This window comes from Leucoraja erinacea, chromosome 16 (assembly GCF_028641065.1).
Source record: "Leucoraja erinacea ecotype New England chromosome 16, Leri_hhj_1, whole genome shotgun sequence".
Classification (NCBI taxonomy): domain Eukaryota; kingdom Metazoa; phylum Chordata; class Chondrichthyes; order Rajiformes; family Rajidae; genus Leucoraja; species Leucoraja erinaceus.
Genome location: NC_073392.1, coordinates 45,044,879 through 45,062,932, shown reverse-complemented (window position 1 = coordinate 45,062,932; position 18,054 = coordinate 45,044,879). Strand labels below are relative to the sequence as shown.

At 49.7% G+C, this 18,054-nt stretch overlaps 1 protein-coding gene across 1 annotated transcript in view; it reads left to right on the top strand.

Annotated features, from left to right (window-relative positions):
* The first annotated feature begins 11,291 nt into the window (after nt 1–11,291).
* The window catches only part of LOC129704897 (inter-alpha-trypsin inhibitor heavy chain H3-like), a 47,863-nt gene continuing 41,100 nt past the window's right edge, over nt 11,292–18,054 (top strand). The window contains exon 1 of the mRNA XM_055648306.1: nt 11,292–11,424. Coding sequence (XP_055504281.1) covers nt 11,423–11,424 — 2 coding nt within the window. The 5' untranslated portion in view covers nt 11,292–11,422. The remainder of the gene's footprint in view (nt 11,425–18,054) is intronic.

Below are 18,054 nucleotides of genomic sequence, written 5' to 3'. Positions count from 1 at the left end.
CTCTCCTCCCCTCTCCCCACCTCTCCCCTCCCCTCCGATTGATGTCTCCTCTCCCCTCCTCCCCCCTCTTCTCCTCTCTCCCCCCCCTCCCTCCTCTTCTCCTCTCCTCCCTCTCCTCCCCCTCCCTCCTTCCTTCCCTTTCCTCCCCTCTCTCTCCTCCTCCTCTCCTCCTCCTCCCTCCTCTCCTCTCCTTCTCCCCCCTCTTCTCCCCCTCTCCTCCCTCATCCTCTCCTTCCCCCCTTCCCTCTCTCTCCCCCCCCTTCTCCTCTCCTCTCTCCCTCTCTCTCCCTCCTCTCCTCCTCCCTCTCCTCCCCTCCCTTCCCTCTCCTCCCCCTCCTCTCTCCTCTCCCTCTTCTCTCCTCTCCTCTCTCCCCTCCCTCTCTTTTCCCCTCTCCTTCTCTCTCTCCTCCCTCCCTCCTCCCTCCTTTTTCTCCTCCCCCTCTTCTCCCTCCTCTCCTCTCCCCCCTCTTCCTCCCTCTCCCTCTCTCTCTCCTCTCCCCTCTCCTCTCCTCCCTCCCCTCTCCCCTCTCCTCTCTCCCCTCCTCCCTCTCTCTCTCCCTCTCTCTCCCCTCTCTCCCTCCCCCAACCCAGGTATGGTCCCCTCCCCCCGGATCAGAGAGACGAAGGGGTCGTCAAATCTACTCCCGGTTCCAGACCCTCCCCTCTCCTCTCCTCTCCTTCCCTCTCTCCTCCCTCCCTCCTCTCCTCCTCTCCTCTCCCCCTCTCTCTCCTCCCCTCTCCTTCCCTCTCCCTCCCTCTCCCCCTCCCTCTCCTCTTCTCTCCCTCCTCCCTCCTCCTCCCCTCCCTCCCTTCCCCTCTCCCCTCTCTTCTCCTCTCCTCTCCCCCCTCTCCCCTCCCTCTCCTCCTTCTCTCCCTCTCCTCTCCCCCCTCTCTCCTCTCCCCTCTTCCCCCTCCTCCTCTCTCCCCTCCTCTCCTCTCTCCCCTCCCTCTCTCCTTTTCTCCTCTCCTCACCCTCTCCTCTCTCCTCCCCTCCTCCCTCCCCTCCCCCTCTCTCTCTCTTCCCCTCTCCTCTCCTCCCCTTCTCCTCTCTCCCCTCCTCTCTTCCTCTCCTCTCCTCCTTTCCTCTCCCCTCCTCCCCCTCTCCCTCTCCCTCTCCCTCTCTCCCCTCCCCCCCTCTCCCCCCTCTCCTCTCTTTTCTTCCTCTCTCTTCTCCCTTCCCCCCCTCTTTTCTCCCCCCCCCTCCTCCTCCCCTCTCCTCTTCTTCCTCTCTCTCTCTCCTCCTCCCCCCTCCTCTCCTCCCCCTCCTCTCCTCTCTCCTCCTCCTCCCTCTCCCTCTCCTCCCTCCCCCCCCCTCTCCCCCTCCCCTCCCTCCTCCCCTCTCCCCCTCCTCTCCCTCTTCTCCTTTCCCCTCTCCTCCCTCCTCTCCCCCCTCCCTCCTCCCCCCTCTTCTCAACCCCCCTCCCCCTTCCCCTCCCCTCTCTCCCCTTCTCCTCTCTCTCTCTCCCTCTCCTTTCCTTCCCCTCTCCCCTCTCTTCCCCTCCTCCCTCCCCCCTCTCCCCTCCTATCCCCCCCCCTCTCTCCCTTCCCCCCCCCTCCCCCCCCTCTCCTCCCCCTCCCTCCCCCCCTCTCCCTCCCTCTCCTCCTTCTCTTCTCTCCTCTCTTCCCTCCCCGTCTCTCCCCCCCTCTCTTCCTCTCTCTCTCCCTTCCCCTCCCTCCTCTCTCCCTCCTCCCCTCTTCTTCTCTCCCCCCTTTCCCTCTCTCTTCCCTCTCCTCTCCCCTTCCCCCCCCTCCTCTCCCCTTCCTCCCCTCTCCTCTCCTCCCCTCTCTCCCTCTCCCCCTTCCTTCCTCTCTCCCCTCTCTCCTCCCCTTTTCTCCCCTCTTCCTCCCCTCTCCTTTCTCCCCTCCCCTCTCCCCTCTCTTCCTCTCTCCTTTTCTCTCTCTCTCCCCCTCCCTTTTTCTTCCTCTCCCTCCCCCCCCTTCTCCTTTCCTCCCCTCCCCTCCCTCCTCCCCTCTTCCCCCTCTCCTCCTCTCCTCTCCTCTCTCCCCTCCTCCCCCCCTCCCTCTCTCCCTCTCCTCTCCTTCCCTTTCCCTCCCTCCTTCCTCTCTCCTTCCCTCCCTCCCCCTCCCCCTCCCCCCTCCTCTCCCTCCCCTCTCCCTCCTCTCCTTTCCTCTCCCCTCCCTCTCTCTCCCTCCCTCCCCTCTCCTCTTCCCCTCTCCTCTCCTCTCTTCTCCTTCTCTCTTCCCTCCTCTTCCTCCTCCCCTTTCCCCCTTCCTCTCCCCTCCTCCTCTCTCCTCCCTCTCCCCTCTTCCTCTCCCCCCCTCTCCTCTCCTCTCCCTCTCCCCCTCCTCCCCTCTCCTCTCTCCCCTTCCTCTCCTCCTCCCTCTCCCTCTCTTCCTTTCCTCTCCCTCCCCTCTCCTCTCCCTTCCTTCTCCCTCCTCCTCCTCTCCCCCCTCTCCTCTCCTCCTTCCCCTTCTCTCCCCTCCCCTTCTCTCTCCCCTCCCTCTTCTTTCCTCTCCTCTCCTCCCCCCTCCCCTTCTTCCTCCTCCTCTCCTCTCTCTCCTCTCTCCCCTCTCCCTCTCTCCTCTCCTCTCCTCTCTCCTCTCCCTCCCCCTCTCCTCTCCTTCCTCCCTCCTCTTTCCCCTCCTCTCCTCTTCCCCCCCTCTCCTCCTCCCCCCTCTCCCCCCCCCCCCTCTCCTCTCTCCCTCCTCCCCTCCCCTCTCTCCTCCTCTCCTCCTCCTCCCCCCTTTTTCTCCTCCCCTCCCCTTCCCCCTCTCTCTCCCCCCTCTCCTCTCCCTCCTTCCCTCTCCTCCCCTCCCCTCTCCCCTCCTCTCCCCCCCTCTCCTCTCCCCCCTCTTCTGTCCCCTCCCTCTCCCCTCCCTCCTCTCCCTTCTCCTCTCCCTCCCCTTCCCTCTCTCCTCTCCTCCCCATTTCCTCCCCTCCCTTTCCTCCTTTTCCTCCCCCCTTCCCCATCCTCTCCCTCTCCTCCCCTCTCCCCCCCCCCCCTCTCTCTCTCCCCCCCTTCCTCCCCCCCCCTTCCTCCCCCCTCCCCCCCTCCCCTCCTCCCTCTCCTCCTCTTCTCTCCTCTCCCCTCCTCTCTCCTCCCCCCTCTCCTCCTTCTTCTCCCTCCCTCTCCTCTCCCTCCCCTTCTCTCCCTCTCCCCCTCCGTCTCTCTCCCTCCTTCCCTCCTTTCCTCTCTCCTCATCCCTTCTCTCCTCCTCCCTCTCTTTCCCTCTCCCTGTCTCTCTCCCTCCTTCCCTCTCCCCTCCTCCCCCCCCCTCTCCCTTCCTCCCCTCCTCCCCTCCTCTCCTTCCTTCCCCCCCCCTCTCCCCCCTCTCCCCCCCTCTCTTTTCCTCTCTCTCCTCTCTCCCCTCCCCCTCCTCCCTCTCTTCTCCTCTCCTCTCCTCCCCTCCCCTCTCCTCGCCTCTCCTCCCATCTTAATTCCTCTCCTCCCATCCCCCCATTTTTCCTCTCCTCCCCTCGTAGTTCCTGTCCCCCCCCCTCCTCTCCCCTCCCCTCTCTCCCTCCCCTCCCCTCTTTCTCCTCTCTCCTCTCCTCTCCCCCCTCTCCCCTCTTCTCTCTTTCCTCTCCCTTCTCCCTCCTTCCTCTTTTCTCTCCCTCTCTTCTCTTCCCCCCTTCTCCCTCCCCTCTCCTCCTCCTCCCTCCCCCTCCCTCCCTCTCCCCCCTCTCCCCCTCTCTCTCTCCCCCTCTCCTCTCCTCTCTCTCTCCCCTCTTTTCTCTCTCCCCTCCCCCCCCCCTCCCCTCTTCCCCTCCTCTCCTCCCCCTTCCCCTCTCCCCTCTTCCCCCTCTCCTCCTCTCTCCCCTCTCCCCTCTCGTCCCCCCTCCCTCCCTCTCTCTCTTCCCCCCCCCTCCCCCTCCTCTCCCCCCTCCCCTCCCCTCCTCTCTCCTCTCCCTCCCCTCTCTCCTCTCCTCTCTCCCCTCCTCTCCTCCCCCTCTTCCCCTCCTCTTCTCTCTCTCTCTCCCTTCCCCTCCCCCCCCCCCCCTCCTTTCTCCTCTCTCTTCTCCCCTCCTCCTCCTCCCCCCTCCCCCCCTCTCTTCTCTCCCCCCCCCCTCTCCCCCTCCCTCCTCTCCCCTCTCCTCCCCCCCTCCCCCTCTCCTCTTCCCCCCCTCCTCTCCCCCCTCCTCTCCTCTCCTTCCCCTCTCCTCCTCTCTCTCCTCCTTCTCCCCCCTCCTCCCTTTCTCCTCTCCCTCTCTCTTCTCCTCCTCCTCTTTTCTCTCCTCTCCTCCTCTCTCTCCCCCTCTCCCCTCTCCCTTCCTCCTCTCCCCCCCCTCTCCTCTCTCCCCTCCTCCTCTCCTCCCTTCCTCCTCTCCCCTCCTCCCCTCTTCTCCCCTCCGCTGCTCTCCTTTCCTCTGTCTCCTCTCCTCTCCTCCCCTCTCCTCTCCTCCCCCTCTCTTCCTCCCTCCCCTCTCCTCCCTCCTCCCCGCCTCCCTTCTCCCTCTCCCTCCCCCCTCTCCTCTCTCTCCCCCTCCCTCCCCTCCCCCCTCCCTTCCTCTCTTCCCCCTTCCCTCTCCCTCCCCTCTCTCTCCCCTCTCCCTTCCCCCCCTCCTCTCCCCTCCCCCCCCTCTCTTCTCCTCTCCCCTCCCCTCTTTTCCCTCTCCCCTCTCCCCCCCTCTCCTCCCCCTCTCCTCTCCTCTCCCTCCCTCCCTCTCCTCTCCTCCCTCCCTCTCCTCTCTCTCTCTCCTCCCTCTCCTCTCCTCTCTCTCTCCTCCTCCTCTCCTCTCCCCTCTCTTTCTCCCTCTCCTCCCTCTCTCCCTCCTCTCCTCCCTCCCTTCCCTCCTCTCTCCCCTCCTCCTCTCTCCCTCCCCCCTCCCCTTTTCTCCCTCTCCTCTTCTCTCCTCCCCCCTCCTCCCCTCCTCCCCCTCTCCCTCTCCCCCTCTCTCTCTCTCTCTCCTTCCCTCTCTATCTCCCTCTCCCTTCTCTCTATTTTTTCCTCTCTCTCTATTTCCTTCCCTCTCTTTATCCTCTTTTTCTTTCTCTTTATTTCTCTCTCTCTCTCTCTCTTTCTCTCCCATTCTCTCTCTCTCTCCCTCCCCCTCCTTCTCTCTCTCCCTCTCCCCTCCCTTCTCTCTCTCGCCCTTCTCCTTCTCTCTCTCTCCCTTCTCCTTCTCTCTCTCCCTTCTCTCTCTCTCCATTTCCTTCTCTCTCTCCTTCTCTCTCTCTATCTCCCTTCTCCTTCTCTCTCTCTCTCCTCTCCTTCTCTCTTTCTCCTTCTCTCTCCCTTCTCCTCTCTCTCTCCCCCTCTCTCTCCTTCTCCTCCCTCCTCTCTCCTCTCTCCCTCTCCTCTCCTCTCCTCTCCTTTCCTCTCCTCTCTCTCTCCCTCCTCCTCCCCCCTCCTCTCCTCTCCTCTCTCTCCCTCCCCTCCCTTTTCCCCCTTCTCTCTCCTCTCTCTCCCCTCCTCTCATCTCGCCCCTCTTCTCCTCCCCTCTTGTCCCCCTTTCTCTCCTTCCCCCCCCTACCTCTCCGAATCATATGGGTGGGCTTATTTATATTTATTCACTAGACTAACGGTGGTTCTATGGGTGAAAAAGGTGTTAAAATTAATAATGATTCCACCATATCAAGGCCGTTAATTATGTGAAGGCGGGGGGGGGGGGGGGGCATAATATTAGTTGGTGTGTGATGCTGCATGCCGCTCCCCCCCGCAAACTTCAAACTTAGACTACGTGGTTGGGGAACAGACCCAACGGTCTGCACTTATGATAGACCATAATGACATACAATGATGGAAAATGGATCAGTGGGGAATGGAGGGATATGGATCAGGTGCAGGCAGTTTAACGATATCATATTTGGCACCGATATCGTGGGCCGAAGGCCCTGGCCCTGTGCTATGCTGTTCTATGTTCTTGAATTATATTTTGTCAATCTAAATTCAGCAGACGTGAACATGACAGAAGAAAATAATGAAAGAGATTGGCAGTAGAAGAGTGCAACATAGGGTTAAAAGTGTGTTTTTCAATCCGTGGAGTTTGGCTCAATAGTACTGGGTTTTCAACTAATTTCATACACAATCATAATTTTGCTTATTACTTCTGGTTATTCTTTCCATTTAAAGCAGAACCAAAATTGCTTTCTCTCTCAAAAGCCAATGTTCTTATATATCTGGTATGTGATTTCTGGGGGAAAAGATTCTGACTGTCTACTCTGTCTATATCTCTTGTGATTTTATATATTTCTATTAGGTCTCCCTTCAACTATCTTCATAAACATTTTGCAGACATGTATTGTTGACTGAAAGAGAGGGGTATTGGGGTTTTCTGCTTTTAGATTTCTTCTCAGTGACTCAATCATGATGATGATGAGTTTTCTTAGCAGTAGTTTGTAAATTTTGCTGTCCTATTTACCTAATAATTTAGTACAGATAATAAATCACGTGAAGGTGCCCGTGTTCCAACAATTTATTTTCGTCTTCCAACATACATGTTTAAATGCAGATGATCAGAAAACATTTTTTTTTTAATTGCTTTGGCATGAATATTAACTTCTCAATAGCTGTTGGGATTGTGGCTGAGGAAAGGCTGTTCTCGAGCAGAAAGTCACAGGTTTGAACAATTTCATCCAGGTCATGAGTTGAGTCATTGTAGGGCAACATTGCAATCCAGATTAAATTATCATAATAGAATTCTGGATTGGTTGAGGCATGCAAAGTGAAGCTTATACATAAATCCTATTGAGAAAAGGAGAGCCTTATTCATAAATCCCCATCAATCTACTTTTGGGGGGTGTGTTTGGTTGATTTCAAATTGTATTGTTTGTTCGGCCAAACGCACTACTATCTGCAGAGCCTTCTTGTCCTGGGCAGAGCAGTTCCCAAACCAAAGTGTGATATTTCCGGACAAGATGCTTTCCTCAGCCGCTGAGTAGAAGAACTGGAGGATCCTCGGAGACACTCTGAATTTCCTCAATTGCCTGAGGTGGTAAAGGCGCTGCCTTGCCTTACTCACCAGTGCTGAGGCGTGTGTGATGTCCATGTCATATCCTCAGAGATGTGGAATCCCAGATATATAAAACAGCTCACCCTATCCACAGTATCCCCATTTATCCTCATTGGTATGTACGTCCTCGGATGATGTGCCCTCCTAAAGTCCACGATCAGCTTCTTAGTTTTTTTGATGTTCAAGAGGAGGCTGTTGTCCTGACACCAGAGTGCCAGATCAGCCACCTCCTCCGGGTAGGCCTTCTCGTCGTTGTCTGAGATCAGGCCCACCACCACAGTGTCATCAGCAAACTTGATTATCAAGTTGGAGCTGAACCCAGCCACACAGTCATGTGTGTACAGGGTGTACATTAGGGGGCTGAGGACGCAACCCTGGGGTGATCCTGTGCTCAGGGTGAGGGCCTTCAATGTATTTCCTCCCATCTTGACTACCTGGGGCCTGGCGGTGAGAAAGTCCAGGACCCAGGCACACAGGGGGGTATTGAGCCCCAATTCCAGTAGCTTCTCGGCCAGTCTGGTGGGGACTATCGTGTAGAAGGCTGAACTGTAGTCCATGAACAGCATCCTCACGTAGCCCCCCTTCTGGCTGTCCAGATGGGAGAGAGCGGTGTGCAAGACTTGGGAGACCGCATCGTCCGTGGATCTGTTCGGACAGTATGCGAATTATCACTGGAACTCTCTTCCACAGAAGGTAGTTGAGGCCAGTTCATTGGCTATATTTAAGAGGGAGTTAGATGTGGCCCTTGTGGCTAAAGGGTTCAAGAGGTATGGAGAGAAGGCAGGTACAGGATACTGAGTTGGATGATCAGCCATGATCATATTGAATGTCGGTGCAGGCTCGAAGGGCTGAATGGCCTACTCCTGCAATTATATTCTATGTTTCTATGTAACGGGTCCATGTTGTGAGGGAGGTAGGCACAGATGTGATTCTTCACCAGCCTCTCAAAGCATTTCATGACTACCGAGGTGAGGGCCACTGGACGGTAGTCATTCAGACAGGCTGGTGAGGCATTTTTAGGTACCGGTACAATGATGGACATTTTGAAGCAGGCAGGGACCACGGACTTGTCCAGACAAATTATTCGATCTGCGTGTATGATCAAGTCATAGACAAATGTAGAGGCCGTGCAAAGATAAATATACCACAGTGTGGAATATAGTGTTCCAGCATAATAGCGTTACAGCTACAGAGAAAGTGCAGATAAGGAAAAAAGTGCAAGGTCCACAATGTGGTGGATTGGATGATCAGGAATACACCTTTAGCTTATGAGAAGTCTGTTCAGTAGTCTAATGACTGCAAGGAAGAAATTTTCCTGAATCTCGTGCTTTCAAGCTTTTGAATCTTCTGCCTAATGGGAGAGGGGAGAAGAGGGAATGTATGCGATTACATGGTCCATGATTATGTTGGTTGATTTCCAAAGGCAATGAGAAGTGTAAATGGAGTCGATGGAAGGGAGGCTGATTTGTGTGATGAACTGGGTAACATCCGCAACTCTGGATGTTACAGCCCTGGGCAGAGCTGGTGGCAAGCCAATTAGTGATGCATCCCGATAGGATGCTTTATATAGTGCATCGGTAGAGGTTGGTGAGAGTCATTGGTGACATGCCAAACATCCTTCGTCTTCGTCTTCAGATTCAGATTCAACTTTATTGTCATTGTGCAGTGTACAGTACAGAGACAACTAAATGTAGTTAGCTTCTTCTGAGGAGATAGAGGCGTTGATGTGCTTTCTTGGCCAAAGCTTCTATGTGGTCGGTCCAGGACAAATTGTGGGTGATGGTTATGCATTAGAACGTGAAGCTCTTGACCATTTTCACTTCGGTATTTTTGATGCTGACAGTGTTTATGGCACCTTGTGTCCTGAAGTCAATAACAAACTCATTCATTTTGAGAGAAAGAGATCTGGGGTGCATTCTGGATGGATTTTAATGGCAAAACATAGAAAATAAAAGTTGTGACATTACTGTATGTTGCAACTGTACAAAACTGGTTGGACCTCATTTGAATTATTGCATGCAGTACTGGTTGGCATGCAATAGGAAGGATTTGATTGCGCTGGAGAAAGTGCAGAGGAGATTCACCAGGATGTAGACACAAAATGCTGGAGTAACTCAGTAACTCAGAAAGGAATAGGTGACATTTCAGGTCAAGGCCCTTCTTCAGACTGAGAGTCAGAGGAAAGGGAAACAAAAGATACAGACAGTGATATAGAGAAATATAGAGCAAGGGAATGAAAGATATGCAAAAAGTAACAATGATCACGGAAAGGTCAGCCCACAATGGGACTAAGTGATAATGTGTTATACAAACAGTAAAACTCAGCAGGCCAACTGTGAAACTAGTATGTCGACTAAGGTGGGGGAATGACGGAGAGAGAGGGGATACAAGGGTTACTTGAAGTTAAATAAATCAATATTCATGCCACTGGATTGGAGGACTTTAATGATGGGTAGTAAGTAGATCTTGGATAGGCTAGGTTTGTTTTTTCCTGGAGTGAAGTGAACTGAGGGATGACCTGATAGTGTTATGTAAAACTATAAGAGGCAAACAGTGCATTCAGAAAGTATTCAGACCCTTTCACTTTTCCCCATTTTGTTACGTTACAGCCTTATTCTAAAATAAATTAAATTCTTTTTTTTATTCATTAATCTACACACAATACCCCATAATAAAAAAGTGAAAACAGGTGTTTAGACATTTTTGTAAAGTTATTATAAATAAATAACTGAAATCTCACATTTACATAAGTATTCAGACCCTTTACTCAGTACTTTGTTGAGGCACCTTTGGCAGCGATTACAGCCTCAAGTCTTCTTGGGTATGACGCTACAAGCTTGGCACACCTGTATTTGGGTAATTTCTCCCATTCTTCTCTGCAGATCTCCTAAAGCTCTGTCAGGTTGGATGGGGAGCATTGATGCACAGCTATTTTCAGGTCCCTCCAGAGATGTTCGATTGGGTTCAAGTCCGGGCTCTGGCTAGGCCACTCAAGGACATTCACAGACTTGTCACAAAGCCGCTCCTGCGTTGTCTTGGCTGTGTGCTTAGGGTCATTGTCCTGTTGGAAGGTGAACCTTTGCCCCAGTCTGAGGTCCAGAATGCTCTGGAGCAAGTTTTCATCAAGGATCTCTCTGTACTTTGCTCCGTTCATCTTTCCCTCGATCCTGACTAGTCTCCCAGTTCCTGCCGCTGAAAAACATTCCCACAGCATGATGCTGTCACCACCATGCTTCACCGTAGGTATGCTATTGGCCAGGTGATGAGCGGTGCCTGGTTTCCTCCAAAGCTCAATTTTGAGTATCATAGCAAATACATATGTAAATGTGATATTTCAGTTATTTATTTTTAACTACTTTGCGAACATTTCTAAACACCTGTTTTCGCTTCTTCATTGTGTGTAGATTGATGATAAAAAGAAAATAATTTAATCCATTTTAAAATAAGGCTGTAACGTAACAAAATGTGGAAAAAGTGAAGGGGTGTGAATACTTTCTCAATGCACTGCACATAGGGTGGATAGGCAGAATCTTTGTTTCCCATGGTAGGGGTATCAAAAACAAAATGCCATAGGTTTGAGGTGAGAGGAAGAAGTTTTAAAGATGATTCCAGGGGAAAGTTTTTACATAGAGAGTGAAGGGGCAGCACAGAGGCGCAGTGGTAAAGTTGCTGCCTTACAGCGTTTGCAGCACCGGAGACCCGGGTTCAATCAGGACTACGGGTGTTTGTATGTTCACCCCGTGACCGCATGGGTTTTCTCCGAGATCTTCGGTTTCCTCCAACACTCCAAAGACATACAGGTTTGTACGTTAATTGGCTTGGTATAAGTGTAAATTGTCCCTAGTGTGTGTGTGTAGGATAGTTTTAATGTGTAGGGATCGCTGGTCAGTGCAGACCCGGTGGGCCAAAGGGCCTGTTTCCGCGCTATATCTCTCAACTAAATTAAACTAAACTCATTTCCGGAGGAGGTGATCAAATCAGGTACAATTACTGTTCAAGAGACATTTAGACATGGAAGAATACAAGCAAGCATAGAGGTGTACAGCGGTATTGCAGGCAAATGGGATTTGTAAAGATAGGCATAGTTTAGGTGAGCATGAATGTGATGGGCCAAATGGCCCATTTCAATGCTGTACAACTCTATGACAATGACCCTTGGATTCTGCTTAAGATCTGTTGCTAGAGAGTCCTCTTTTTACAAGCCCTTCTTTGGTTTATCTGTTTCCCTAAGGATAAACAAGTTTCATATAAAAAGATCCACATTTGGAGCAAACAACATTGAATCTTTACTTTATTCATAAAAACAAATCCTCACCAATTGCATTTCCTTTCCCTCTACAGAGTCGTGAAGGGATTGAGGTCTACAGCTTGAAGATTGATTCTAAAATCACATCTCGATTTGCTCATAATGTCATAACAAGTCGAGTGGTAAACCGGGGACTCAGATCCAGCGAAGCACACTTTGAAGTTGAACTTCCCAAGACAGCTTTCATCACAAACTTTACCATGTGTGTATTTGCTGCCATTACCTAATTACCAAAGCAGAGTTGAAATGAATGTAATTCTCAGGCCCAGTTTTTTGTTTTTATTCATGGTGGCTTATCTATTCTTTCCGGAAGGAGATGAGGATAGATTTCTTTAGTCAGAGAACGATGAATCTGTGGAATTCTTTGCCACAGAAGGCTGTGGAGGCAAAATCAGTGGATGTATTTAAAGCAGATATAGAGAGATTCTTGATTAGTACAGGTGTCAGAGGCTATGGGGAGAAGGCAGGAGAATGGGGTTAGTAGGGAGAGATAGATCAGCTGTGAGTGAAGGGCGGAGTAGACTTGATGGGCCGAGTGGGCTCAATCTGCTCCTATAACTTATGGCCTTATGATTATATAATCTAACCTAGTGATCCATAGCCTTTTGGGGGAAAAAATGATGGCAGGAACTTCATGTCACTAGTCTTAATACCTTTAACATTTTTGGGAGTAGATCTCACCATCTGTAGTTGCTGTGTTTGCTGTGGAAGTTCTCACTTTCAGGCATCCTCTAGCAGTTCTGACCTATGGAAACAAGTATATCAGTGCCTGAAAACTGCTTCAACCACTTTGTCCCACTTTGGCGATTTTATCGGCGACTGTCACAGTTGTTGCAGGTCGACGAAAAAGCGGCAACTGGACCCCCTCCCCCCACAACAATGTCTACGACAAGCTACCACCTAGTCAAGGTCAAGTTACGGCAAGCTACCGACAACCGGTGACCCATTAGGATGTCCACGTACGACCACCTACGTCAACCAAAGCCAACCTACGTCCAAGCTACGACAAGTAATGACCCTGTCGGTGACAACTGAAGACAATTCAGTCGCCGGTACCTGTCGCCGGTTGACGTAGGTAGTTGCCAATGGAATTCACCGAGGTCAGCACCCAGTGACAACCAACGTCATTTGGCAACAACCTGTGTCATCCTGTCGACAACCTACGATAGCACCTACGACAGGAGAAGACAAGCCCACAGTGGCTGAAAAGTTTTGAACATTTCCAAATCCAGTGGCGACCAGAAAAACATTACGACTCTTTAGGCGACTTGAGACTCACGACCATACAGACGTCGCCCAGCGACAATGTGGCGACAGCCTAGTCGCAGAGAAAATCGCCTAAGTGGGACAGGGACTTAACTTCCAATTGGGAATTACAAGAGGCAATCAGAAAGTGTATACTTGAAATTCTAAATCAGCTGTGCTGTTAAATCAGTGCAGTTATACCGTTGATTTTCCAGCGCCCTTGGTTCCAGAGCCTTGCTGCATTGTCCATTTGACTGGAACAACAGAGGTCATGTAATAATAATTCAACAATACTTCTTTGACCCACTAATTATACCCCTCCCGTGTCTCTAAAACACCAAGGGCTGCTAGAAACTTAAATAACACAAATATTAAATGTGAATTAAAATGATTGATGAAATAGATTACCACACACATAAATGAACCATTTTCTTATTACCAGCGGCTTACATCTGTGTGTGCCTGCCACGTTGCACTAAGAATTGCACAAAATCGAGGGATCACCACCAACAACTGCAGATGTAAACAGTGAATTATTTTGGGATGGAAGCACGCGTCCTGAATGTCCGCACGCCACATGCAGTGCCGTCTGTGTCTGCCCAGTGAACTACCGTATAACCATATAACAATTACAGTGCCGTCTGTGTCCGCCCAGTGAACTAGTCTAGTGGTCACGGGAATTTCAAGTGCACTTTCAGAATTTGATCCAGATTAAAGGAAGTTCCAGGCCATCAGTTGCCGGAAATGGGTGATATACCTGTATCTACTTCAAATAGCAATGCTCAAATTGTTCGAGCAGGACCATTTAATTGACTATTTTGTAAAGGCCGTATAAATGCTGACCAAAGCTGATATGAGATCAGGAGGAGTTTTGTTAGTCAGAGGGTGGTGAATCTGTGGAATTCATTGCCACAGAAGGCTGTGGAAGCCAAGTCAACGGATATTTTTAAGATGGAGATTGATAGATTTAGGGGTATGGGGAGAAGATAGGAGAATGGTGTTGCGAGGCAAAGATAGATCAGCCATGAGTGAATGGCGGAGTAGACTTGATGGGCTAAATGGCCTAATTCTGCTCCTATAACTTATGAACTTTCTTTGAGGCATGTGTTACATGAAGGTATAGAACGACAACAATGTTTATTTATGCAGGAACTTTAACAGTAAAATGCCCAAGGCTGGAACATAATGAAATAAGAAATTACATGAAGCTAATCAAGTGGAGATGAGAGTCTGAAGAAGGGTCCCAACCCAAAAAGTCACACATCCACTTTCTCCAGAGATGCTGCCTGACCTGCTGTGTTACTCCAGCACTTTGTGTCGATTTTTGAGATGAGGGTACAGATTAAAAAGCTCAACTTTGTAGGTTTTGAAAGAGGATAGAGGGCTGAGGACATTGGGAAGGAATTTTACAGCTCAAGGTCCTGACAATGGAATGGACAGTTGTGAAATGCTCATTGTCCATGTATGCAGGAGCACATATAAATCTGATGTTATTAATTTAGATATAGGGAAATGCAAGAGGATGGATGCATCTACAAACAAGGGAGCGAATATAAAAATAGAACCGATGCTTAACCAAAAGCAGATGAATTTAGGTCACTACACATCGGATCGATGAGTGAACACAGCATGGTGTCACAGCAAGGATACGGATGAGCTCCTGTTTACAGCAAGTAAAGGTGACACAGTTGCACAGCTGGTAGAGCTGCTATCTTGCAGCTCCAGAGACTTGGGTTCAATCCTGACTTTGAGTGTCCGTCTGTGTGGAGTTTGCATGTTCTCCCTGTGACCTTTCTCCAGCTGCTCCGGTTTCCTCCCACATCCCAAAGATGTTTGGGCTTGCAGGTTAATTGCTCCCAGTGTGTAGGGAGTGGATGAGAAAGTGGGATAACATAGAACTAGTGTGAGCAAGTGATCAAGGGTTGGCGTGAACTCAGCGGGCCGAAGGGCCTGTTTCCATACTGTATTTCTAAGCTAAATAGGTTAGGCCAGCCAGAGGTGTATTGAAATTATTATGTGTAAAGGGATGATCATTTGAACAATAGATTAAGCAAGAGTTAACAATGTCACTGAAGTGGAACAAAGTGATTTTAGTAATTCCATAAATACTTACTTTAAAACTTACCTTGGGGTGAGAAACATTGTAAATACCTCATTGTGATTCATCAGTCAGTTTCCAGGAATGGGAATGATGTCCATGGATAATGACCAGAACATGTGACAAGGACCAAAGTCGATAGCTTTACTCTTTCCAATATTTAGTGGAATCTCTGCTTGTCCAGTATGGATATCATCAGCGAATTTGGAGAAAGGAAAGATTTCCAGAAGGATGATGATGAGGTAGAATTGGGCTTTAGTTGAGTTTATTGTCACGTGTACCGAGGTACAGAGAAAAGCATTTGTTGCGTGCTAACCAGTCAGCAAAAAGACAATACATGATTACAATCGAGCCATTCACAGTGTACAGGTAAATAATAAAGGAAATAATGTGAATAGAGCCAATAAATTCCGATCAAAGACAGTCCGAAGGTTTCTAATGAGGTAGATAGTATTTCAGGACTGCTCTCTAGTTGTGGTAGGATGGTTCAGATGCCTGATAACAGCTGGGAAGAAACTGTACCCTGTCTAGAGGTGTGCATTTTCACACTTCTATACCTTTTGCCTGATGGGAGAGGGGAGAAGAGGAAGTGGCCAGGGTGATATGATAGATATTTTTTCACATTTCATTCAGGTGGATTTAAAAATAAAATTAATCCTGGACTCTTGAGGTGGCCTGTGGGATCTTAAAAAGGACATGCTTAAGGTATAAATAATGGGATATGAATTATTTTTCAGCTTCTGAGTTTGCCTGGTGATTGGTACTTGAACTTAGAGATGGAAGAAATAATGGTTCGATGGTCCAATTCATTGTGTAGCCAACTCTTATGTTTACAGTCGAGGTTGCAATGTTCATTGTTTAGGAAATCTTAGCAACCCAATCGAGTTCCTGACTCAATTTTCCAACTTCAAACTTTGTGAATTCCCACCTCCTCTCAGGAGTGATCTGAGGAGAGCTTTTGGATGTGGAGGGTGATTGGAATCTGGAACATACTGCCTGACAGGACAGCAGATGCAGAGGATCTCATAACATGTAAGAGATATTGAACATTGCCATAGCATAGAAAGCTACTAGCCATTGCTTGCAAATGGGATAAGAATAGTTGGGTACTCAATTGTTAGCATGAACATTGTGGGCTGTGGGGCCAGCTGAATAAATATATGATGGGTAGAGAAACCCTGGTGACATTTCTCAGCTATATTTTTTGTTAAGGTGGAGGGTGTTCTGAAAACCAGTTTGCTGTCTTGATTGCAGTTCTCATTGGCAGCAGATCCATGTCTCCTATGACCCAGAGAGAGGGAAGGTGGCTCCCATGGGCCCTAGAGCTTCACTGCTGCCAACCACCACAGTAGTGACTCAGTCCTAGCCTGACAAAGTAACAGCTGACAGCATTGCTTTAATCTTTACACTAGTCTCCCTGGCACTGAAAAGGGGTCCTGCAGATTGAAAATCAATTGCAACTATTGAGTAGTGTGGTAGTGGTGGGTCCATATGTGTTGCCAGACCTTTCAGCATTGCTGTAAAGTGAACATTATGTTGAACTGAACAGCAAGGCCTCCTTGTGTCTTGGAGCATCCAGCCAGTTGGAGGTTCCATATGTGTTGCCGGACCTATCCAAGCTGAACAACCTTGACAGTGGTTTGCCAGGCTTTCGAAGATCATTCCCAATTCTGAGGGTGTGTATCCTGCACTAGGAAGCTCATGCTGCTAATGAGATAATTGCAAGAACACAACTCGAGCATTGTGAGCAGATTCCCTGATATCCCTGCTATTTTTACAGTTGCCCTGCCAACAATTTTCTATAAATTTCCAAAACATGGTGAGGTTTATTTTTGTAAACTTCCTATTGAATCGCTAATGCAAGCTACAAAATGCTTCAGGATTGAATTAAACTTGAATGAAAGCTCTTCTTTTCTTCCTTCGACTTCCTCCCCCATAAAATCAGTCTGAAAAAGGGCCTTGACCTGAAACGTCATCTGTCCATTTAATCGAGAGATGCTGCCTGACCTACTGAGTTATTCCAACATTTTGTGTTTTTCTTAGAAAGAAAAATTATTTGGTCATGCTCTATGTACACTTTTGTTTTGCATATTGCTGATAATTTATGCTTTAATAGGACATATTAAATCATGCTATTTATTGTTTAATGAAGATAACATAAATTATCAGTGAGCAATTAATACATGAATGTTATCACATATCAGTTTGAATTACATGGTTGTTATATCTTTTTGAGTCTGGAAAATTTGGCAAAATGAGCAAGCATTCTCAAAACCAAAGGTAGACATAAAATGGTGGAGAAACTCAGCGGGTGAGGCAGCATCTATGGAGGGAAGGAATTGGCGATGTTTCAGGTCGAGAACCTTCTGCAGACTGATGTCGGCGGGGGGGAGGGCGGGAAAAAGAAAGGAAGTAGGCAGTGACAGTAGGACGTTGGAGAACTGGGAAGGGGGAAGGAAGGAGGGAGAAAACAAGGGCTATCTAAAATTAGAGAAGTCAATTCCTTCCCTCCATATTACACCCCAGTTAATACTGCTGGGGTGTAAACAACCAAAGCAAAATATAAGGTGCTGTTCCTCCAATTTGCGCTGGGCCTCACTCTGGCAATGGAGGAGGCCCAGGACCGGAAGGTCGCACCTGGAACAGTGGATGCAGTAGATGATGTTGGAGAAGGTGCAAGTGAACCTCTGCCTCACCTGGAAAGACTGATTGGGTTCTTGGGTGGAGTCGAGGGGAGGTAAAGGGACAAGTGTAGCATTTCCTGCGGTTGCAGGGGAAAGTACCTGGGGAGGGGGTGGTTTGGGTGGGAAGGGACGAATTGACCCGGGAGTTACAGAGGGAATGGTCTCTGAGGAGACCAGAAAAAGGGGAGGAGATGGGAAAATGTGGCCAGTCGTAGGATCCCGTCGGAGGTGGTGAAAATGTCGGAGGATCATATGTTGTATGTGACGGCAGATGGGGTGGAAGGTGAAGACAAGGGAGACTCTGTCCTTGTTATGAATGGGGGGAGGGGGAGTAAGAGCTGTGCTGCGGGATATAGAGGAGACACTGCTGAGAGTCTCCTTTATATTGGAAGAGGGGAACCTCCCTTCCCTAAAGAATGACGACATCTCCGATGCCCTAGTATGGAACACCTCATCCTGGGTGCAGATGCGGCATAGACGGAGGAATTGGCAGTAGGGGATAGAGTCTTTATAAAAACAGGGTGGGATGCAGTGTAGTCAAGATCGCTATGGGAGTCAGTGGGTTTGTACTAGATGTCGGTCAGTACTCTGTTGCCTGCGATGGAGATGGTGAGATCTAGAAATGGTAGGGAGATGTCGGAAATGGTCCAGGTGAATTTGAGTGCCAGATGGAAATTAGTGGTGAAATGGATGAAGTCAGTGAGCTCTGCATGGGTGCAGGAGGTAGCACCAATGCAGTTGTGAATGTAGCGGAGGTAGAGTTCGTGGATTGGGCAAGTGTGTGACAAGATCAGGGATTGTTCGA